The sequence below is a fragment of the Salmo salar genome, unplaced genomic scaffold, assembly GCF_905237065.1.
Source record: "Salmo salar unplaced genomic scaffold, Ssal_v3.1, whole genome shotgun sequence".
Taxonomy (NCBI): domain Eukaryota; kingdom Metazoa; phylum Chordata; class Actinopteri; order Salmoniformes; family Salmonidae; genus Salmo; species Salmo salar.
Genome location: NW_025548580.1, coordinates 125,001 through 145,281, shown reverse-complemented (window position 1 = coordinate 145,281; position 20,281 = coordinate 125,001). Strand labels below are relative to the sequence as shown.

Here is a 20,281-nt window from a genome sequence, read left to right as displayed (position 1 = left end):
CTCCCCTCACCTTCTCCAGTTCCTCCCCCCCACCTTCTCCAGTTCCTCCTCCCCCTCACCTTCTCCAGGTCCTCCTCCACTCCCCCCTCACCCTCCTCCACTCCCCCCTCACCTTCTCCAGTTCCTCCCCCACCTTCTCCAGTTCCTCCTCCCCCCCTCACCTTCTCCAGTTCCTCCTCCACTCCCCCCCCTCACCTTCTCCAGGTCCTCCTCCACGTCCTCCTCCTCCACTCCCCCTTCACCTCCTCCACTCCCCCTCACCTTCTCCACTTCCTCCCCTCACCTTCTCCAGTTCCTCCTCCACTCCCCCTCACCTTCTCCAGTTCCTCCTCCACTCCCCCCCTCACCTTCTCCAGTTCCTCCTCCACTCCCCCCCTCACCTTCTCCAGTTCCTCCTCCACTCCCCCCTCACCTTCTCCAGGTCCTCCTCCTCCACTCCCCCCTCACCTTCTCCAGTTCCTCCTCCACTCCCCCCTCACCTTCTCCAGTTCCTCCTCCACTCCCCCCTCACCTTCTCCAGTTCCTCCTCCACTGCCCTCCTCACCTTCTCCAGTTCCTCCTCCACTGCCCTCCTCACCTTCTCCAGTTCCTCCTCCACTGCCCTCCTCACCTTCTCCAGTTCCTCCTCCACTCCCCCTCCTCACCTCCTCCACTGCCCTCCTCACCTTCTCCAGTTCCTCCTCCACTGCCCTCATCTCTCTCAGGGACCTCTCCATCTGAGACTCTTTATCTGCACACTCCAGTTGTAGAGCTGACAACTCCTCAGCCATCCGATGGATCTGTGAGTTGCACTGTTTACGCACATTCTCCACCTGAAAGAAACACAATCCAGAACTAGTCAATAACACCTGAAGGAACAACAGATTGAGCAGGTAGCATGTGGGATGTATACTGTCACTACACAAAACAATTATATTCTGTAAGTCACGCTTTTCAAAGGGAAATGCAGAGAGATGCACCCCTTGTTTCACCACATTGAAATGCACACTGCAGCTTGTGAGTCTATGCTATTTCAGTGTCCAGACACGTCTAGATTTAGACCTGTGTCTGACAGCCTGGTGAAGGCTAACATTAACAGGCTTGGGGAGTTAGATCTTAAATCAAGAGCCTTTAATAGAATGGTAATCACAGTCCCTCCCTGGTTAAGAGCCAGGCAGAGAAGTTAGGTCAGTGAGTTTCTCAAGGAAAAAAACTATACGGACACTGCTGAGCTGCAAACAGATCATTTCAGAATTGGTTAAAATTAGGTTAGGGTTAAGGGTTTGGTTATGGCTAGAGTAAGGGCCAGTTTTCGATTTAGATTAGTCATTTTATAGGTCAGCAGTGTCCTTATGGTCTTCCCCGTTCCTCTACCGAGAACACAGCATCAAGAGACAACGTGGTCAGGAGGAAGCAGCTCTGTTCCTCTACCGAGAACACAGCATCAAGAGACAACGTGGTCAGGAGGAAGCAGCTCCGTTCCTCTACTGAGAACACAGCATCAAGAGACAACGTGGTCAGGAGGAAGCAGCTCCGTCCCTCTACCGAGAACACAGCATCAAGAGACAACGTGGTCAGGAGGAAGCAGCTCCGTTCCTCTACCGAGAACACAGCATCAAGAGACAACGTGGTCAGGAGGAAGCAGCTCTGTTCCTCTACCGAGAACACAGCATCAAGAGACAACGTGGTCAGGAGGAAGCTGCCTAACAGGTTGAGGTAGTAGTGTACTGGTGATGTATTGGAGATAATGAAACACTATGGTTAGAGAGGGTGGCTCAGGACGCCAGGACTAGGGTTAGAGAGGGATGCTCAGGACGCCGGGACTAGGGTTAGGGTACAGTTGGAGGTGAGGACTAGGGTTAGGGTACAGTTGGAAGTGAGGACTAGGGTGGGTACAGTTGGAAGTGAGGACTAGGGTACAGTTGGAAGTGAGGGTTAGGGTACATATGGAAGTGAGGACTAGGGTACAGCTGGAGGTGAGGACTAGGGTTAGGGTACAGTTGGAGGTGAGGACTAGGGTACATATGGAGGTGAGGATTAGGGTTAGGGTACATATGGAGGTGAGGACTAGGGTTAGGGTACATATGGAGGTGAGGACTAGGGTTAGGGTACATATGGAGGTGAGGACTAGGGTTAGGGTACATATGGAGGTAATGACTAGGGTTAGGGTACATATGGAGGTGAGGACTAGGGTTAGGGTACATATGGAGTTGAGAACTAGGGTTAGGGTACAGTTGCAGGTGAGAACTAGGGTTAGGGTACAGTTGCAGGTGAGAACTAGGGTTAGGGTACAGTTGGAAGTGAGGACTAGGGTTAGGGTACATATGGAGATGAGGACTAGGGTTAGGGTACATATGGAGGTGAGGACTAGGGTTAGGGTACATATGGAGGTGAGGACTAGAGTTAGGGTACAGTTGCAGGTGAGGACTAGGGTTAGGGTACAGTTGCAGGTGAGGACTAGGGTTAGCATTTTGAAAAAGGAGTTGAGACTCACCTCTTTCCTGGTGCGTATGGCAGCATCCTGGATCAGTTGTCTGATGGCTTCATTCATCTTGTCCAGCTCCTCAGATTTCTGTTTCTCTCTCAACAGGGCCTGATAGGGAGATACATAACACCATCATCACCAGAGTTATGCTGAATGACAGACAGTCTCTGACAGGACAGAGATGCATTCCATCATCATCACCAGAGTTATGCTAAATGACAGACAGTCTCTGACCAGACAGAGATACATACCATCACCAGAGTTATGCTGAATGACAGACAGTCTCTGACAGGACAGAGATGCATACCATCATCATCACCAGAGTTATGCTAAATGACAGACAGTCTCTGACCAGACAAAGAGGGGAGTGAAGTGTGTGAAGGAAGGGGTAGAGAGGGGGTTGTCTGACCTGGTGAGACAGAGAGAGGTTAGATTGTGTCCAGAGAAGCAGACCGTAGCAGTAGAAGACTGTATGTACCTGGTCCTTCTGTAGAGAGGCCTCCTCAGCCAGCTGGATGGAGTCTCTGACCTTGGAGAAGGCCTCGTAGCGCTCCTCCTCCAGAGAGGCACAGCGCACCTGCAACTCCCCCACCTGACGGGTACACCTCGTTATTCACCGCGCTATTTAGCTACATGACCTTGTAGATACTTGTTAAAATATGGATGCCAAAAACTAAAGTGTTCCCCACCTGCCTCTCCCACACCACCTGCTCCCTGCGTACACTCTCTGCCTCCTGACTAGCTGCCTTCAACCTGCAGGAGACAGATGGGGACAGAAAGAGTTTATCAAAAGGAAAAAGTAGAAGGAATTGAAGCGAGATGCACTCAGCCTCCTGTGGAAGAGTCCGGAAGAGGAACTGAAGTGAGGATTACAGGTGTGTTTCACCTGGCCTCCAGCTGACTGAGGGCTGACTGGAGATGGTGGAGTCTTCGATCTGAGGCCTCCTCCCTACCATGAGCCTCTGCTGCATCGTCCTCCTACACACACAATAAAGGGACTGAGGTTATATTCTGCTATGGTAAACTACGGTCGAGAACTATAAGCCCTATTGTTTCCCTACCCGTCTCTGTATCTGGTCCTGGATGTTCTGCATCAGCTTGGTCATCTCCTCCACCTTGGCTGTGGCCATCCTCAGATCTGCTTTGGCCGATCTGCAGCAGGAGTGGAAAGAGAGAAACAAATAAACCCTGCTCTCTGCAGGAGCACTGCCTGAGCTGTGCAGCAGCTGAAGAGCTACATTCCTGAGAGCCATTTTGGATCTCAATGTAGGAGGCCATTTTGGATCTGCAGTAGTTTGTACTGGAGACGAATGGCGGCCATTCTGGATCTGCAGTAATCTGTAGTGGGGACGATTGGCAGCCATTTTGAAACTGTAGTAGTGTGTACCTGAGCTGGTTGCGTAGCTCCTCCATCTCAGTGCTCTGTTCTGTCAGCGTCTTCAGGAACTGCTGGTTGGTCTGAGTGTGGCACGAGAGACACGCGCGCCGGTGAGGCATGATGGCTTCAGTACACACACACACAGAACTTCTCACAAACACCACATCTCACACACAACTCCTCAGTCCTCACACTACAATACAGAAGCACTAACTGGTAGACAGAAACAGAGGAAAGCCCTTGCCTCACTCCTCATTAAAAATGTATAAGATGGATACATTACTCTCCAGAAGCAGAAGGCAAGTGTGTGTGTGAGGTAAACCTGTACTGTCATATTAGTTTACAGGCAAGTCTCTGTCGTAACAGTCGATCTAGAAAAGCCAGTTAGCGGGCAAGTGAGTAAGGAAGTCAGAATGATAGTGTGTAACAAGCACGGGGCAAAGCTGGGAGAGCAAATGGATTAGGCTCCTTCCTGTCTGCAAGCATTAAGCCCCACTGACTGACTGACTGACTGACTGACTGACTGGTCTAGTCAGTGTTTGGTGTGTTCTCGTCATGTGTAAATCAGATTCATTATTTACCAATGACCCAATATTCTGCATTCTATATCGGAAACACTATTATAACGTTACACACACATATATGTGACCTAATGATTGGCTGCAACTTACAGATTCCAGTTTCTGATTGGTGACTTGGAGTTTCTGGATGTGCTGCTGGAATTGGATCAGTTGATCCTATGACAAAAATAATAAAGGGGCGGGGTTAATGACAACTACCCTCAAAATGCTTCCTCTTAGCCAACGACATTGAATTAATCTGAACCACAGACACAACGTAAAACTCTAAGCATGTACTAACTTCTAGCATTACATAGGTTTAGAACCGGCAATGATCAGCTACACTCATTGATCTCAATGGGAGAGGGATGAAATCCATAACATCGCTGCCCTCTGGGGGCCAAACTGGGAGAAGGTCTACCTTGAGGCGCTGTTGCTCGGCAACATGGAGCTGTCCGTCAGAGGTGGTTATCTGGTAGAGCTGCTGTAAACGGTCCAGCTCCTGGGCTGAGGCCTGCCACAGCTCCATGGCCTGGTCTCGCTCCTACACACACACACTTCAATATATACACACTTCAATATATACACACTTCAATATATACACACTTCAATATATACACGCTACATTTTAGTCACTCAGCATATGGTCTCATCCAGAGTAGAGGTCGACCGATTAATCGGAATGGCCGAGTAATTAGGGCCGATTTCAAGTTTTCATAACAATCGGTAATCGTTTTTTTTTTTTTTACACCTTTATTTAACTAGGCAAGTCAGTTAAGAACACATTCTTATTTTCAATGACGGCCTAGGAACGGTGGGTTACATGCCTTGTTCAGGGGCAGAATGACAGATATTTACCTTGTCAGCTCGGGGATTCAATCTTGCAACCTTACGCTTAACTAGTCCAACGCTCTAACCACCTGCTTTACATTGCACTCCACGAGGAGCCTGCCTGTTACGCGAATGCAGTAAGAAGCCAAGGTAAGTTACCAGCTAGCATTAAACTTATCTTATAAAAAACAATCAATCAATATCACTAGTTAACTACACATGGTTGATGATATTACTAGTTTATCTAGCCTGTCCTGCGTTGCATATAATCGATGCGGTGCGCATTCGAGAAAAAGGACTGTCGTTGCTCCAATGTGTACCTAACCATAAACATCAATGTCTTTCTTAAAATCAATACACAAGTATATATTTTTAAACCTGCATATTTAGTTAATATTGCCTGCTAACATGAATTTCTTTGAACTAGGGAAAATGTGTCACCTCTTGCAACAGAGTCAGGGTATATGCAGTGTGAAGACTATTTCTTCCTAATAAAGACAGCCAACTTCGGCAAACGGGGGATGATTTAACAAAAGCGCATTTGCGAAAAAAGCATAATCGTTGCACGACTGAACCTAACCATAAATATCAATGCCTTTCTTAAAATCAATACACAGAAGAATATATTTTTAAACCGGCATATTTAGCTAAAAGAAATCCAGGTTAGCAGGCAATATTAACCAGGTGAAATTGTGTCACTTCTCTTGCGTTCATTGCACGCAGAGTCAGGGTATATGCAACAGTTTGGGCCGCCTGGCTCGTTGCGAACTAATTTGCCAGAATTTTACGTAATTATGACATAACATTGAAGGTTGTGCAATGTAACAGGAATAGTTAGACTTAGGGATGCCACCCGTTTGATAAAATATGGAACGGTTCCGTATTTCACTGAAAGAAAAAATGTTTTGTTTTCGAGATGATAGTTTCTGGATTCGACCATATTAATGACCTAAGGCTCGTATTTCTGTGTGTTTATTATATTATAATGAAGTCTATGATTTGATAAAGCAGTCTGACTGAGCGGTGGTAGGCACCAGCAGGCTCGTAAGCATTCATTCAAACAGCACTTTCGTGCGTTTTGACAGCAGCTTCAAGCATTGCGCTGTTTATGACTTCAAGCCTATCAACTCCCAAGATTAGGCTGGTGTAACCGATGTGAAATGGCTAGCTAGTTAGCGGGTGCGCGCTAATAGCGTTTCAAACGTCACTCGTTCTGAGACTTGGAGTAGTTGGTCCCCTTGCTCTGCATGGGTAACGCTGCTTCGAGTGTGGCTGTTGTCGATGTGTTCCTGGTTCGAGCCCAGGTAGGAGCGAGGAGAGGGACGGAAGCTATACTGTTACACTGGCAATACTAAAGTGTCTATAAGAACATCCAATAGTCAAAGGTATATGAAATACACATCTTATAGAGAGAAATAGTCCTATAATTCCTATAATAACTACAACCTAAAACTTCTTACCTGGGAATATTGAAGACTCATGTTAAAAGGAACCATCAGCTTTCATATGTTCTCATGTTCTGAGCAAGGCACTTAATCGTTAGCTTTTTTTACATGGAACATAGTGCACTTTTACTTTCTTCTCCAACACTTTGTTTTTGCATTATTTAAACCAAATTGAACATGTTTCATTATTTATTTGAGGCTAAATTGATTTTATTGATGTATTATATTAAGTTCAAATAAGTGTTCATTCAGTATTGTTGTAATTGTCATTATTACAAATAAATTAATAATTGTATTATTATGATATTTTATTTTATTATTATGATAGAGATATATATATATAAATAAAATATCATAATAAAATTATTTATTTGTGTGTTGTGTGTGTATATATAAATAAAAGTATTTTAAAATCGGCTGATTAATCGGCATCGGCTTTTTTTTGGTCCTCCAATAATCGGTATCGGCGTTGAAAAATCATAATCGTTCGACCTCTCCTCTAATCCAGAGAGCCTTACAGTAGGGTGTAATATAATGCAGGTAACACACACATGCCATATCGTCCCACACACATGCGTCATATCGTCCCACACACACGCGTCATATCATCCCACACACGTGGAGGTGTTTAGACTAACCTGTACAGAGAGCTGGATCTGTTCTCGAAGGTTGCTGATGAGCCCCTCGTCCCCCAGTGTGTCCCCCTCCACCCCTGGTCCTGTACTGACTGGGAGGGTCTGCAGCTGCCTCTCTACGGACTCCCTCAGCTCGGCATGCAGCCTGGACGGGAGATGGCAACACACACAGCATTAAGTTCCCTCATTGATGTAAAAAGGGACCAACAGGCTGTGGTCTGAGCACTGAAGTTTAAACAGTACCGTTCATTCTCCTTGACCACCGTGTCCAGCTTCAGTCTGATGGCAGTCATCTGCATCTTGGAGTTCAAAGTGTGAGGTAAAGATTAAATGTCCGTCACTTTGGAAATATATCGTAGACAATCATAAAATATCTCCATTGTAAAGCACAATCCTTTCATTTTATTGTAGTCAAACTCCAAAAGATGAATGAACAAACAGAACAGCGATAATTTGGACAAATGTTCACCTGGTAGCTCTGCAGTTGTTCAGTCATGTCATCCATGTGACGGTCATACTCTGATAGGAGAGGAGCCATTATACTGGAACACATCCACAAAGCACAATACTGGAACCACCTTCATCAGACTGGAACACAACCACAATACTGGAATCACCTTCATCAGACTGGAACACAACCACAACACTGGAATCACCTTCATCAGACTGGAACACAACCACAATACTGGAATCACCTACATCAGACTGGAACACAACCACAACACTGGAATCACCTTCATCAGACTGGAACACAACCACAACACTGGAATCACCTTCATCAGACTGGAACACAACCACAACACTGGAATCACCTTCATCAGACTGGAACACAACCACAACACTGGAATCACCTTCATCAGACTGGAACACAACCACAACACTGGAATCACCTTCATCAGACTGGAACACAACCACAATACTGGAATCACCTTCATCAGACTGGAACACAACCACAATACTGGAATCACCTTCATCAGACTGGAACACAACCACAACACTGGAATCACCTTCATCAGACTGGAACACAACCACAACACTGGAATCACCTTCATCAGACTGGAACACAACCACAACACTGGAATCACCTTCATCAGACTGGAACACAACCACAATACTGGAATCACCTTCATCAGACTGGAACACAACCACAACACTGGAATCACCTTCATCAGACTGGAACACAACCACAATACTGGAATCACCTTCATCAGACTGGAACACAACCACAACACTGGAATCACCTTCATCAGACTGGAACACAACCACAACACTGGAATCACCTTCATCAGACTGGAACACAACCACAACACTGGAATCACCTTCATCAGACTGGAACACAACCACAACACTGGAATCACCTTCATCAGACTGGAACACAACCACAACACTGGAATCACCTTCATCAGACTGGAACACAACCACAACACTGGAATCACCTTCATCAGACTGGAACACAACCACAACACTGGAATCACCTTCATCAGACTGGAACACAACCACAACACTGGAATCACCTTCATCAGACTGGAACACAACCACAACACTGGAATCACCTTCATCAGACTGGAACACAACCACAACACTGGAATCACCTTCACCAGACTGGAACACAACCACAACACTGGAATCACCTTCATCAGACTGGAACACAACCACAACACTGGAATCACCTTCATCAGACTGGAACACAACCACAACACTGGAATCACCTTCATCAGACTGGAACACAACCACAACACTGGAATCACCTTCATCAGACTGGAACACAACCACAACACTGGAATCACCTTCATCAGACTGGAACACAACCACAACACTGGAATCACCTTCATCAGACTGGAACACAACCACAACACTGGAATCACCTTCATCAGACTGGAACACAACCACAACACTGGAATCACCTTCATCAGACTGGAACACAACCACAACACTGGAATCACCTTCATCAGACTGGAACACAACCACAACACTGGAATCACCTTCATCAGACTGGAACACAACCACAACACTGGAATCACCTTCATCAGACTGGAACACAACCACAACACTGGAATCACCTTCATCAGACTGGAACACAACCACAATACTGGAATCACCTTCATCAGACTGGAACACAACCACAACACTGGAATCACCTTCATCAGACTGGAACACAACCACAATACTGGAATCACCTATATTTGACTGGAATGACCTATTGCTTATTTGTCAAACACTTATCCAGAGCAACTTAGTCAATGCATTCAACTAAGGTGGGTAAGAAAACCAAAAATCACAGTCATTGTTAGTAAACTTTTTATTTCATATTTAATTTAACACTACCGACCTGTATCATTTTTCAAATATAGATATTCAGACTCAAATAGTTCATGTCGTCTAGTGACCCACCAAATAAACAACAACGTTTCTAAAAACTGTTGTAATTGTGAATAGGCACGTGGCCGAGGAACTTGCAACAAAAACATCAACTTCGCTAACACTAGTCCTGCTGATGTAAACAGTTATAGACCAACTTAACTTGATGGTTTTCTTCCAGTCAAGAGTTTAAACATCACCCTTAAACTGTGATAAAGATGTAGCTGGATAACAGAGAAAACATCTCCGCTGTTACATTAGAGATTCAAAGGTCTCCTGGTCAGTACAGGTGATTGTCTATTACGTCTAGTCTTAGGAACAGGTATCACTTGTTGTTATGAGGTTTATCATATTTTAACTTTCCATCTGAATGTGCTGTAGATCTGAGCTCGACATATTTTGCAAGATGGGTGTAGAAAGTCTCCAGATGGGATGGTGAGAGATGTCTTCCATGTCCAATGAAATTGGACTATATGTAGCCGCAACATACACAGTCAAGTGTTGCAACAGTAAAAACACTGTTCATCAGCATTGACATCTTTTTGTTTGTTCTCATCATTAGAAGAAGAGGGCAGTGACAAGAAGAAAAAAGTGGACATTTTGTTGTCGTGTCAATCTTGGTTTTGACCCTTGGTCTTTACTTCAGACTGGTGGTGAAACAGGCAGCCAACCCTCAGCAAAACACAACCTTTAACTTTTAAGAGCCTGGAACATGGGCTGTGTTCCGTATGACACCCTACTCCACGACTTCTGGCCAGAACCCTATGGGCAGCCCACTGATGAAAAGTAGTGCACTATTTTGTGAATAGGGTGCCATTTAGGGGACAGACATAGGCTTCGGTTCCTAAAGAGGGCCATGTCAGTGTCGGGTGACAGCGGGGCTCAGTTGTTCCTCTCTTACCTCTGGTCTGACAGCCAGGGGGCTGAGGTCTCTGTGTGTGTCTCCTCTTCACCCTGCAGAAACAGACCATTTAGAAAGCTCTCAGGTCTGACTCCTCCTAGTATAACTCATACTCAAAATCTAATGGATTTTATTATCTAGGCCATATTTTGTGCTTTATCTTTTTGGCAGTGTGCAGCAGGGGTGGAAAAAGTACCCAATTGTAAAAGTAAAGATACCTTAATAGAAAAATGACTCAAGTAAAAGTGAGTCACCCGGTAAAATAATACTTTAAATTTACGGATAGCCAGGGTCACGCTGCAACACTCAGACATCATTTACAAACGAAGCGTGTGTGTTGAGTGAGTCCACCAGATCAGAGGCAGCAGGGATGACCAGGGATGTTCTCTTGAGAAGTGTGAGAATTGGACCATTTTCCTGTGCTACTAAGCATTCAAAATGTAACGAGTACTTTTGGGTGTCAGGGAAAATGTATGGAGTAAAAAGTACATTATTTTCTTTAGGAATGTAGTAAAGTAAAAGTAGTAAAAAAAGAAACAGTAAAGTACAGATACCCAAAAAAACGACTTAAGTAAATATACTTTAGTAATTTTACACCACTGGTTTGCAGTTTAGGCTACCAGCTAATGTTTGACCATTGCTAATGAACATTGGTTTATCTTTTTGGCACTGAGCAGTGTCGTCTACAACTGATTAATGATAGACTATTGCTATATCACAGCAAAACCCTTTCACACCTTACAGTACCTGTGGTGGTGATGTGGCTTGAGAGCGGTGCCTATCCTGATAGTGACTCAAGGCAGAGTTCAGCCTTTGGACTGCAATGATAAATGCAGTATGAAATCAGATGCTAAACAATAACAATGACATGTATATATAATATGCAAAGCTTATGAAAAGGGTATGGCTGTGGCTAGCTGCAATGCAACCAGGAGAATTTTGACATTGTGCTGGACTCTTTCAAAAGTCTCCTGGTTGCATCACAGGTAGGCTATGGCTAGAATGGATATGACAACAAGACTAGTAACTAGTATTCAGGGAATAACCAATTAACCTTGATCACGCAAAAACTCGACTTCAGTGGACATCTTGCAATGAATCTGTACAAGAAAAGACCGCACATATTACAAGAGCTAGATAGCTAGCTATAGCTACCGTATACCATATATGCCCTCTGTCTTGCTAGTTACGCCACAACCTTGCTACAAACACAACACTGGCGTGTACAATCAACAGGTGGTTTTCAAAAGATTCGGGGAATAAGATAGTTGATTTACTGGGCGAGCCCTTGTCATGACCCTGAAAAACAACGATGTTATTTAATGTTTACTGATAGCTGGCGGGTTACTAGGCGTAACTAACAAGCCACAGTAACTAGCTAAACACATTTCGAGTCAGCAGGCACTGACTGCTGTGTGTTATCGTGTGAGCGACAAACATTTCGATGGGTAAAAACAGCTTTTCGCTTGCAGATATCACGTAATCTGACCAAATAATGTTGGCTACAAGCTATACGATTAATTGTGCTATGTGCAATTCCAACTTTACACCAAAGCAAACTAATTAAACTAACCTTTTAATTTCTCGATAATCCTTCCGCCGTCGATTTAAAGAAGGGCACGTCTGAAAAACCAATCACAAAAAAGAAGTGCAACCGCCTATTCTGCCCCCATACATTAGAAACATACAAATAGTTCCACCTATTTCATGGAACACAGTTTAAACCTGGCATCAATCAGTTCTAGATTAGATATGAAACGCCATTTCAATATGTAAACAAATGTACTTCGAGACTGTTGTACTGGGTTGCGTGCCACCTATTCCGTAATTATTCCACCCAAGAACATCTGATAGGGAAGATATATCATCATATGATCATACCAGGAAGTTGATACTCCATAGAAAGTGCCTTATCTCTTTGGCATGAGCTACTGTATGTATTTTGATAACAAGCTAAATATATAGCCATCACACCAGCGCGCAACTGGATTCATCCTCTTACAAAGTAAGTAACGTTAGCCTTCCTATCAGTCATGATGCACCGATCGTGGACATCGGTGTCGCTAAAAGCGGTTGTCTTCATCTATGTACTTACATGCGCAGAACTTAAAATGGTAAGTTTAGTACAAGTTTTATGTTTTCCAAATTACTGCATTGTGCCATACTTATGCGGCTACTACAAATAACACTGCTCTTGGTCTACCATGCTGGCACCAGTGTGCAGGGCAGGTTCATTGTAGCCTGGTCTCAGACGTATTAGTAGGCAATAATATTTCATGTAGTGTCATCAAAATCAATAAATCGAAGCACGTTTTTGTACTCATTCAGTAGTTTTTACTTGATTAATTACAATCCTGTTGGAAATGTTACAAGTATAATTTATTCGTAAATCATAAATTGGAAATTATGTTGACGTTTCAAGGGATGTATTCATTACGCAAACTATTTACAGTTTAAGAACCAAACGGAAGCAAACAGGGGTGTACTCATTTCCCAAAGTTGAACGACAGTTTATATTGGACAAATTCATCCCTCCGTTTCGTTCCATTTAAGAAACGTTTTGCAACAGAATTGGCGTGATGAATATGCCCCTGTTGTCATCGATGTTAGATTCATAGCCCAGTGTCAAAACACCCGTTTATTACATTTCCAAAATAATAATCATGATATGTTGAAATTGTTTGTGATATTTGAAGACCAAACATAAAAAAACACTCCCTACACACGTGTCACACCTATATTTAGCTAAATTAGTACATTATAAACTGCACACGACAACATTTACCAAACGGCCATTCTAAACTAGAATTGATTAGCTTGTTCTACTGTAATCAATAATGCGCGCAAATTAATCACTCGATATTGTATAGAAATCAATGGAACGGGACAATAACAGCGGCGACATGTAACGTTTGCTCTCTTCTAAAAGACAAACCAAAACGAACTTGGGTATACTACATAGACCTGTCGATAGATGAGAACATGTAGTAGCCATGTATGAACTAATCTCCTTGTGCGACAGTGTTTACAACTATTTGTATAACTAACCCAAGATAGACAACAGCCTGTCGTTTCCAATGGGAGCAAATGAATCACAGCAAGGAGGTGGACGGAGCAAAGCACGAACTAGAGAGAGCCTACTGCCGCGTTCTAGCATATTTTCGTTAGGGAACGCCTACTTTGCACTCTTTAAACAACGCAATTTTCAAAAACCTTGGCAAAGGGTAAAGTCTACAAAACTAAGTCCACTCTGTTCGAAACAGATTTTATTTTTGGAAACAAAAAAAACGTATTTAGATCAAATGTTCCATCAATGAGAAACTTAGCAGAATGTCGGCCAAAATCCATCTTGCGCACTCTTCTCCCATTGCCGGTATTCCGGACACTGGGCTTCCATTTGGAGGTGAGTGGAAATGCCAACCGGATGCTTCACGTTTATACATCGGTGAAATGTCTCATTGTTCTGTCTGTGGGGTTTACTTCTTCTTCTATGATATAATGGCGGTCCACAAACAAACGTTTAAGGTGCATGCCGCCACCTACTGTGCCTAATCACGGTTTGATCCACATTTCTAAATCCTACCTTTAAAAAAATATATGTTTTTATGCTTTATTTAACTAGGTAAGTCACTTAAGAACAAATTTGTATTTACAATGACAGCCTAGAAACAGTGGATTAACTGCCTTGTTCAGGGGCAGAACAACAGATTTTTACTTTGTCAGCTCGGGGATTTGATCCAGCAACCCTTCAGTTACTAGCCCAACGCTCTAACCACGAGGCTACCTGCCTCTCTAACCACTAGGCTACCTGCCCCTCTAACCACTAGGCTACCTGCCTCTCTAACCACTTGGCTACCTGCCTCTCTAACCACTTGGCTACCTGCCTCTCTAACCACTAGGCTACCTGCCCCTCTAACCACTAGGCTACCTGCCCCTCTAACCACGAGGCTACCTGCCTCTCTAACCACTAGGCTACCTGCCTCTCTAACCACTAGGCTACCTGCCTCTCTAACCACTAGGCTACCTGCCCCTCTAACCACTAGGCTACCTGCCCCTCTAACCACTAGGCTACCTGCCTCTCTAACCACTAGGCTACCTGCCTCTCTAACCACTAGGCTACCTGCCTCTCTAACCACTAGGCTACCTGCCCCTCTAACCACTAGGCTACCTGCCCCTCTAACCACTAGGCTACCTGCCCCTCTAACCACTAGGCTACCTGCCCCTCTAACCACTAGGCTACCTGCCTCTCTAACCACTAGGCTACCTGCCTCTCTAACCACTAGGCTACCTGCCTCTCTAACCACTAGGTTACCTGCCTCTCTAACCACTAGGCTACCTGCCTCTCTAACCACTAGGTTACCTGCCCCTCTAACCACTAGGCTACCTGCCCCTCTAACCACTAGGCTACCTGCCCCTCTAACCACTAGGCTACCTGCCCCTCTAACCAGTAGGCCTGCCCCTCTAACCACTAGGCTACCTGCCTCTCTAACCACTAGGCTACCTGCCTCTCTAACCACTAGGCTACCTGCCTCTCTAACCACTAGGCTACCTGCCTCTCTAACCACTAGGCTACCTGCCTCTCTAACCACTAGGCTACCTGCCTCTCTAACCACTAGGCTACCTAACTCAGTACTTCTGACAAAATAAAAAAAGAGCTCCACTAACTTCTAAAAGACCCTCCACCATCCCCCAAACCCCCCCAACCCCATCCATTCTCAATGACCTTACACTTCAATCTCTCCCTCTCTTCAACATACTTACAACAGTATAACAACACATGCTCCACCATCTCATCGACCATACACTCCAGACACAAACCGTTCGCATGCTTGCCAACCATGTAATGATGAGTTCAGTGTAGGCGAAATCGAGCAAACACCACCTCTTCCTTCCTAATCTGACCTTTGAACCTTGGTCCACCGACCTTTCTTTGGCAGGCATATAAATGCCGGCCCTTGTGCTCAGAGTCCCATCTCTTCTGCCACACATCTATCAAAATGTCTCTGATCTTACATTTGGCCTCACTTCTACCCAACAGAACATGAATATCAAACATGTCTTGTGTAAGATAGTAATACAAACGGTCCACATTAGGGGTAGTTAGCACAATATAAAATAATTCTATATGACAAAATCCTAAGCTATTGCAACAATTACACCTAGTTCTCACTCATATAACAATTTGAGTGAGTAAAGAAATGCTCTCGAACACAATTTAGCCTCCAGAGTTCCATTTAGCCTCCAGAGTTCCATTTAGCCTCCAGAGTTCCATTTAGCCTCCAGAGTTCCATTTAGCCTCCAGAGTTACATAATAAGCTCCATAGTTAAATTTAGCCTCCATTGTTCCATTTATCCTCCATAGTGTCTATGCAGCAGTCTGAATGTTTGACTTCCCTAGTATTGGTGTTGCTGTCAACTCCTGCACTCATTGTCAAGCCCGGGAATGAACATGATATCACAAACAGATCTGGGACTAGGCTGTGGGTCTTTACACAGCATAGTCTAATCCCATTGGAAATGCAAAACAGCAAAACCCATAAACAATCGTTCTCTCTGACAGACTGAGATGGAGTTTGTGATCAGCACCACATGGGACAGCCTTCCTGTGGATCATGACCCTGTGAAGGTGACGTTTTCTCCCGGGGATGGAGGGATGAAGATGCAGGTGTCTGCTCCCTTCTTCAACAACCCCCCTGGTCCCTCCGGCCCTCCAGGACAGCCCTTCCCTGGACTCTGGAACTATGAAGGTGGGTAGAGAGAGTGATAACAGGACAGCCCTTCTCTGGCCTCTGGGACTATACAGGTGGGTAGAGAGAGAACAGGCCAGCCCTTCCCTGGCCTCTGGGACTATGAAGGTGGGTAGAGAGAGAACAGGACAGCCCTTCCCTGGCCTCTGGGACTATGAAGGTAGGTAGAGAGAGACAGGACAGCCCTTCCCTGGCCTCTGGGACTATGAAGGTGGGTAGAGAGAGAACAGGACAGCCCTTCCCTGGCCTCTGGGACTATGAAGGTAGGTAGAGAGAACAGGTCAGCCCTTCCCTGGCCTCTGGGACTATGAAGGTGGGTAGAGAGAGAACAGGTCAGCCCTTCCCTGGCCTCTGGGACTATGAAGGTGGGTAGAGAGAGAACAGGACAGCCCTTCCCTGGCCTCTGGGACTATGAAGGTAGGTAGAGAGAACAGGACAGCCCTTCCCTGGCCTCTGGGACTATGAAGGTGGGTAGAGAGAGAACAGGTCAGCCCTTCCCTGGCCTCTGGGACTATGAAGGTGGGTAGAGAGAGAACAGTGGTGGTTTGTCCTGGTCGTGGGGGTAATTGCATAATCATAACTATTACTACCATAATAATTGTGAATTGAATATTGAATGTATCGTTGTTTGCTCATTTTTTATGTTGTTTGTGGACGTTTTTTCAGTCATCCTACTTTAGGCGACTAGGCACAACAAGATGGTTTTCAACGCATATAATATACCACATTTTATGTTGTTTTTCTACAGTGGTTGAGGCGTTCTTTCTGGACAGTACTACTGTGAACTATCTAGAGGTGGAAGTGTGTCCGTAAGTAGAGCCGTTTTCTAAAGGAGTTGATGACCTGATTGATGGTATTCCAGTACAACTACACTGATTCTTGCTCTTCTGTTGCAGACATGGACAACAATTGGTGTTACTGCTCTCTGGAAGAGGTCACGCATTCATGGTAAGCAAACACCATCACATCCTCCCTATGAATGAATGACTGAATGGATGAATGACTGAATGGATGACCGACTGAATGGATGAATGACTGAATGGATGACCGACTGAATGGATGAATGACCAACTGAATGGATGAATGACTGACTGAATGGATGAATGACTGACTGAATGGATGAATGACCGACTGAATGGATGAATGACTGAATGGATGAATGACTGACTGAATGGATGAATGACTGACTGAATGGATGAATGACCGACTGAATGGATGAATGACCGACTGAATGGATGAATGACCGACTGAATGGATGAATGACTGAATGGATGAATGACCGAATGGGTGGATGGATGGATGGATGAATGAATGGATGGATGGATGAACGGATGAATGAATGGATGAATGAATGAATGAACAGTACAATGTATTACACTCATATCTTATTAATATTTAGTTCTGCCCCAATATATTTCATCAAGTTATATTCACATAGACTTACCTCTATTTCGTCACTTACCCTAAAAATAATCTAAGGGTCCAACAGATACAGTCATCAATGGTTCAGATTGGTTTAAAATCATTTGTTTTGTTTTTATTTCCAGCAACAACTGCCCCTGTCGTTCACGGCAACCATCACAGGAAACAGGTGGGAGGGTGAGGCTCTTCTCCCCTGGTGCTACTTCCCTCCTAACGTCAACAAGATGAACTCGTACGCCATCCACGGGTCCGGGGCGGGGCGTACCTACGAGTCCCTCTACCCCGTCCCCCAGGCTGACCTAGTGGAGGGACAGAAGCCCAACTTGTGAGTATGTTTATTGCCTTCAGAAAGTATTCACAGCCCTTGACTTTTTCCACATTTTGTTTTGTTACGTCTGAATGTAAAATTGATTAAATATAGTTTTTGTGTCACTGGCCTACACACAATACCCCATAATGTAAAAGTGGAATTATGTATTTTTATTTATTTGAAATTTTTTACTCAGTTGCCCGAGAGGAAGGAAACCGCTCAGGGATTTCACCATGAGGCCAATAGTGACTTTAAAACAGTTACAGAGTTCAATGGCTGTGATTGGAGAAAACTGAGGATGGATCAACAGCATTGTAGTTACTCCACAATACGAACCTAAATGACAGTGAAAAGAAAGAAGCCTGGACAGAATAAAACCTATTAAAAAGATATGCATCCTGTTTGCAACAAGGCACTAAAGTAATACTGCAAAAATAATGGCTAGGCAATTAACCTTTTGTCTTGAATACAAAGTGTTATGTTTGGGACAAATCCAGTACAACACATTACTGAGTACCACTCTCCATATGTTCAAGCATAATGGTGGCTGCATCATGTTATGGGTATGCTTGTAATCGTTAATTAAGGACTGGGGAGTTTTTAAGTATAAAAAATGAATGGAATGGAGCTAAGCACAGGCAACATCCTAGAGAAAAACCTGGTTCAGTCTGCTTTCACTGTGAGATGAATTCACCTTTCAGCAGGACAATAACCTGAAACACAAGGCCAAATCTACACTGGAGTTGCTTACCGAGAAGACATTGAATGTTCCTGAGTGATCTGCTTGAAAATCTATGGCATGACCTGGAAATGGTTGTCTAGCAATGATCAACAACCAACTTGATAGAGCTTGAAGAATTTTGAAAAGAATAATGGGCAAATGTTGCACAATTCAGGTGTGCAACATTTTAATACATTAGCATACTACTTAAAAGGCATGCTCAAGGCATAGCTTCATTAAAGTGGTATGCAAGTGTGTGCTGATCTTTAATGGTATTGAGGCCTACAGTGTTGACCCATCAAATACTGATCAGTAATGGTATTGAGGCCTACAGTGTTGACCCATCAAATACTGATCAGTAATGGTATTGAGGCCTACAGTGTTGACCCATCAAATACTGATCAGTAATGGTATTGAGGCCTACAGTGTTGACCCATCAAATACTGACCAGTAATGGTATTGAGGCCTACAGTGTTGACCCATCAAATACTGATCAGTAATGGTATTGAGGCCTACAGTGTTGACCCATCAAATACTGATCAGTAATGGTATTGAGGCCTACAGTGTTGACCCATCAAATACTGATCAGTAATGGTATTGAGGCCTACAGTGTTGACCCATCAAATACTGACCAGTAATGGTATTGAGGCCTACAGTGTTGACCCATCAAATACTGACCAGTAATGGTATTGAGGCCTACAGTGTTGACCCATCAAATACTGACCAGTAATGGTATTGAGGCCTACAGTGTTGACCCATCAAATACTGACCAGTAATGGTATTGAGGCCTACAGTGTTGACCCATCAAATACTGACCAGTAATGGTATTGAGGCCTACAGTGTTGACCCATCTGATCAGTGAGATGATTATGGTTGTATGCAGTTGTCTCGCGGCTTGCCTTTTTTTGGTTGAATAAATGTAACATACTGTGAAAGTGTTGCTAATGACTCATTAGTCATGAGCAAAATATTGCTACAACATTGATCAATATGTTTAGGGCCACAACGTCCACTTCGATGCAGAGCCGCCGTTTGAGTCAGAAGACTCTGTAACTACTGTACATAAATATAAAGACATGTCTGTCTACCTTTCTTTGTCAGAGGACTCTAGTTACTGTATATACTCTCTATAGAAAAGGAGGGTCCATGTCTGTCTATAGAAAAGGAGGGTCCATGTCTGTCTATTGAAAAGGAGGGTCCATGTCTGTCTATAGAAAAGGAGGGTCCATGTCTGTCTATAGAAAAGGAGGGTCCATGTCTGTCTATAGAAAAGGAGGGTCCATGTCTGTCTATAGAAAAGGAGGGTCCATGTCTGTCTATACAAAAGGAGGGTCCATGTCTGTCTATAGAAAGGAGGTTGTCTGTCATAAAGAGGGTCCATGTCTGTCTATAGAAAAGGAGGGTCCATGTCTGTCTATAGAAAAGGAGGGTCCATGTCTGTCTATAGAAAAGGAGGGTCCATGTCTGTCTACCTTTCTTTAGTCAGAACACAGTCTCTTCCTTCCTAAG

The 20,281-nt window shown here is 44.2% G+C and overlaps 2 protein-coding genes across 8 annotated transcripts in view; one reads left to right on the top strand and one right to left on the bottom strand.

The window, feature by feature from the left end:
• Positions 1-665: 665 nt before the first annotated feature.
• On the bottom strand, positions 666-12,414 carry sclt1 (sodium channel and clathrin linker 1; the record flags this gene model as incomplete). 6 transcript variants are annotated; one of them, XM_045712526.1, is given in 16 exon segments in its annotated part: positions 666-812; positions 2,474-2,572; positions 2,943-3,056; positions 3,154-3,217; positions 3,351-3,442; positions 3,526-3,616; positions 3,852-3,922; positions 4,514-4,579; positions 4,824-4,946; positions 7,317-7,458; positions 7,557-7,612; positions 7,783-7,855; positions 10,573-10,625; positions 11,320-11,390; positions 11,627-11,672; positions 12,146-12,414. In XM_045712526.1, coding segments are annotated over 15 exon segments (1,296 nt in total), but the record flags the coding sequence as incomplete, so codon positions are not given.
• Positions 12,288-20,281, top strand: part of cunh4orf33 (chromosome unknown C4orf33 homolog) — a 9,368-nt gene continuing 1,374 nt past the window's right edge. The window contains exons 1-5 of one of the 2 annotated variants that reach the window (XM_045712533.1): positions 12,288-12,577; positions 16,133-16,319; positions 17,068-17,128; positions 17,216-17,267; positions 17,867-18,066. In XM_045712533.1, coding sequence (XP_045568489.1) covers positions 16,139-16,319; positions 17,068-17,128; positions 17,216-17,267; positions 17,867-18,066 — 494 coding nt within the window. In that variant the 5' untranslated portion in view covers positions 12,288-12,577; positions 16,133-16,138. Of the gene's footprint in view, positions 12,687-16,132; positions 16,320-17,067; positions 17,129-17,215; positions 17,268-17,866; positions 18,067-20,281 lie in introns of both variants that reach the window. The other variant, XM_045712532.1, reaches the window with a different exon arrangement.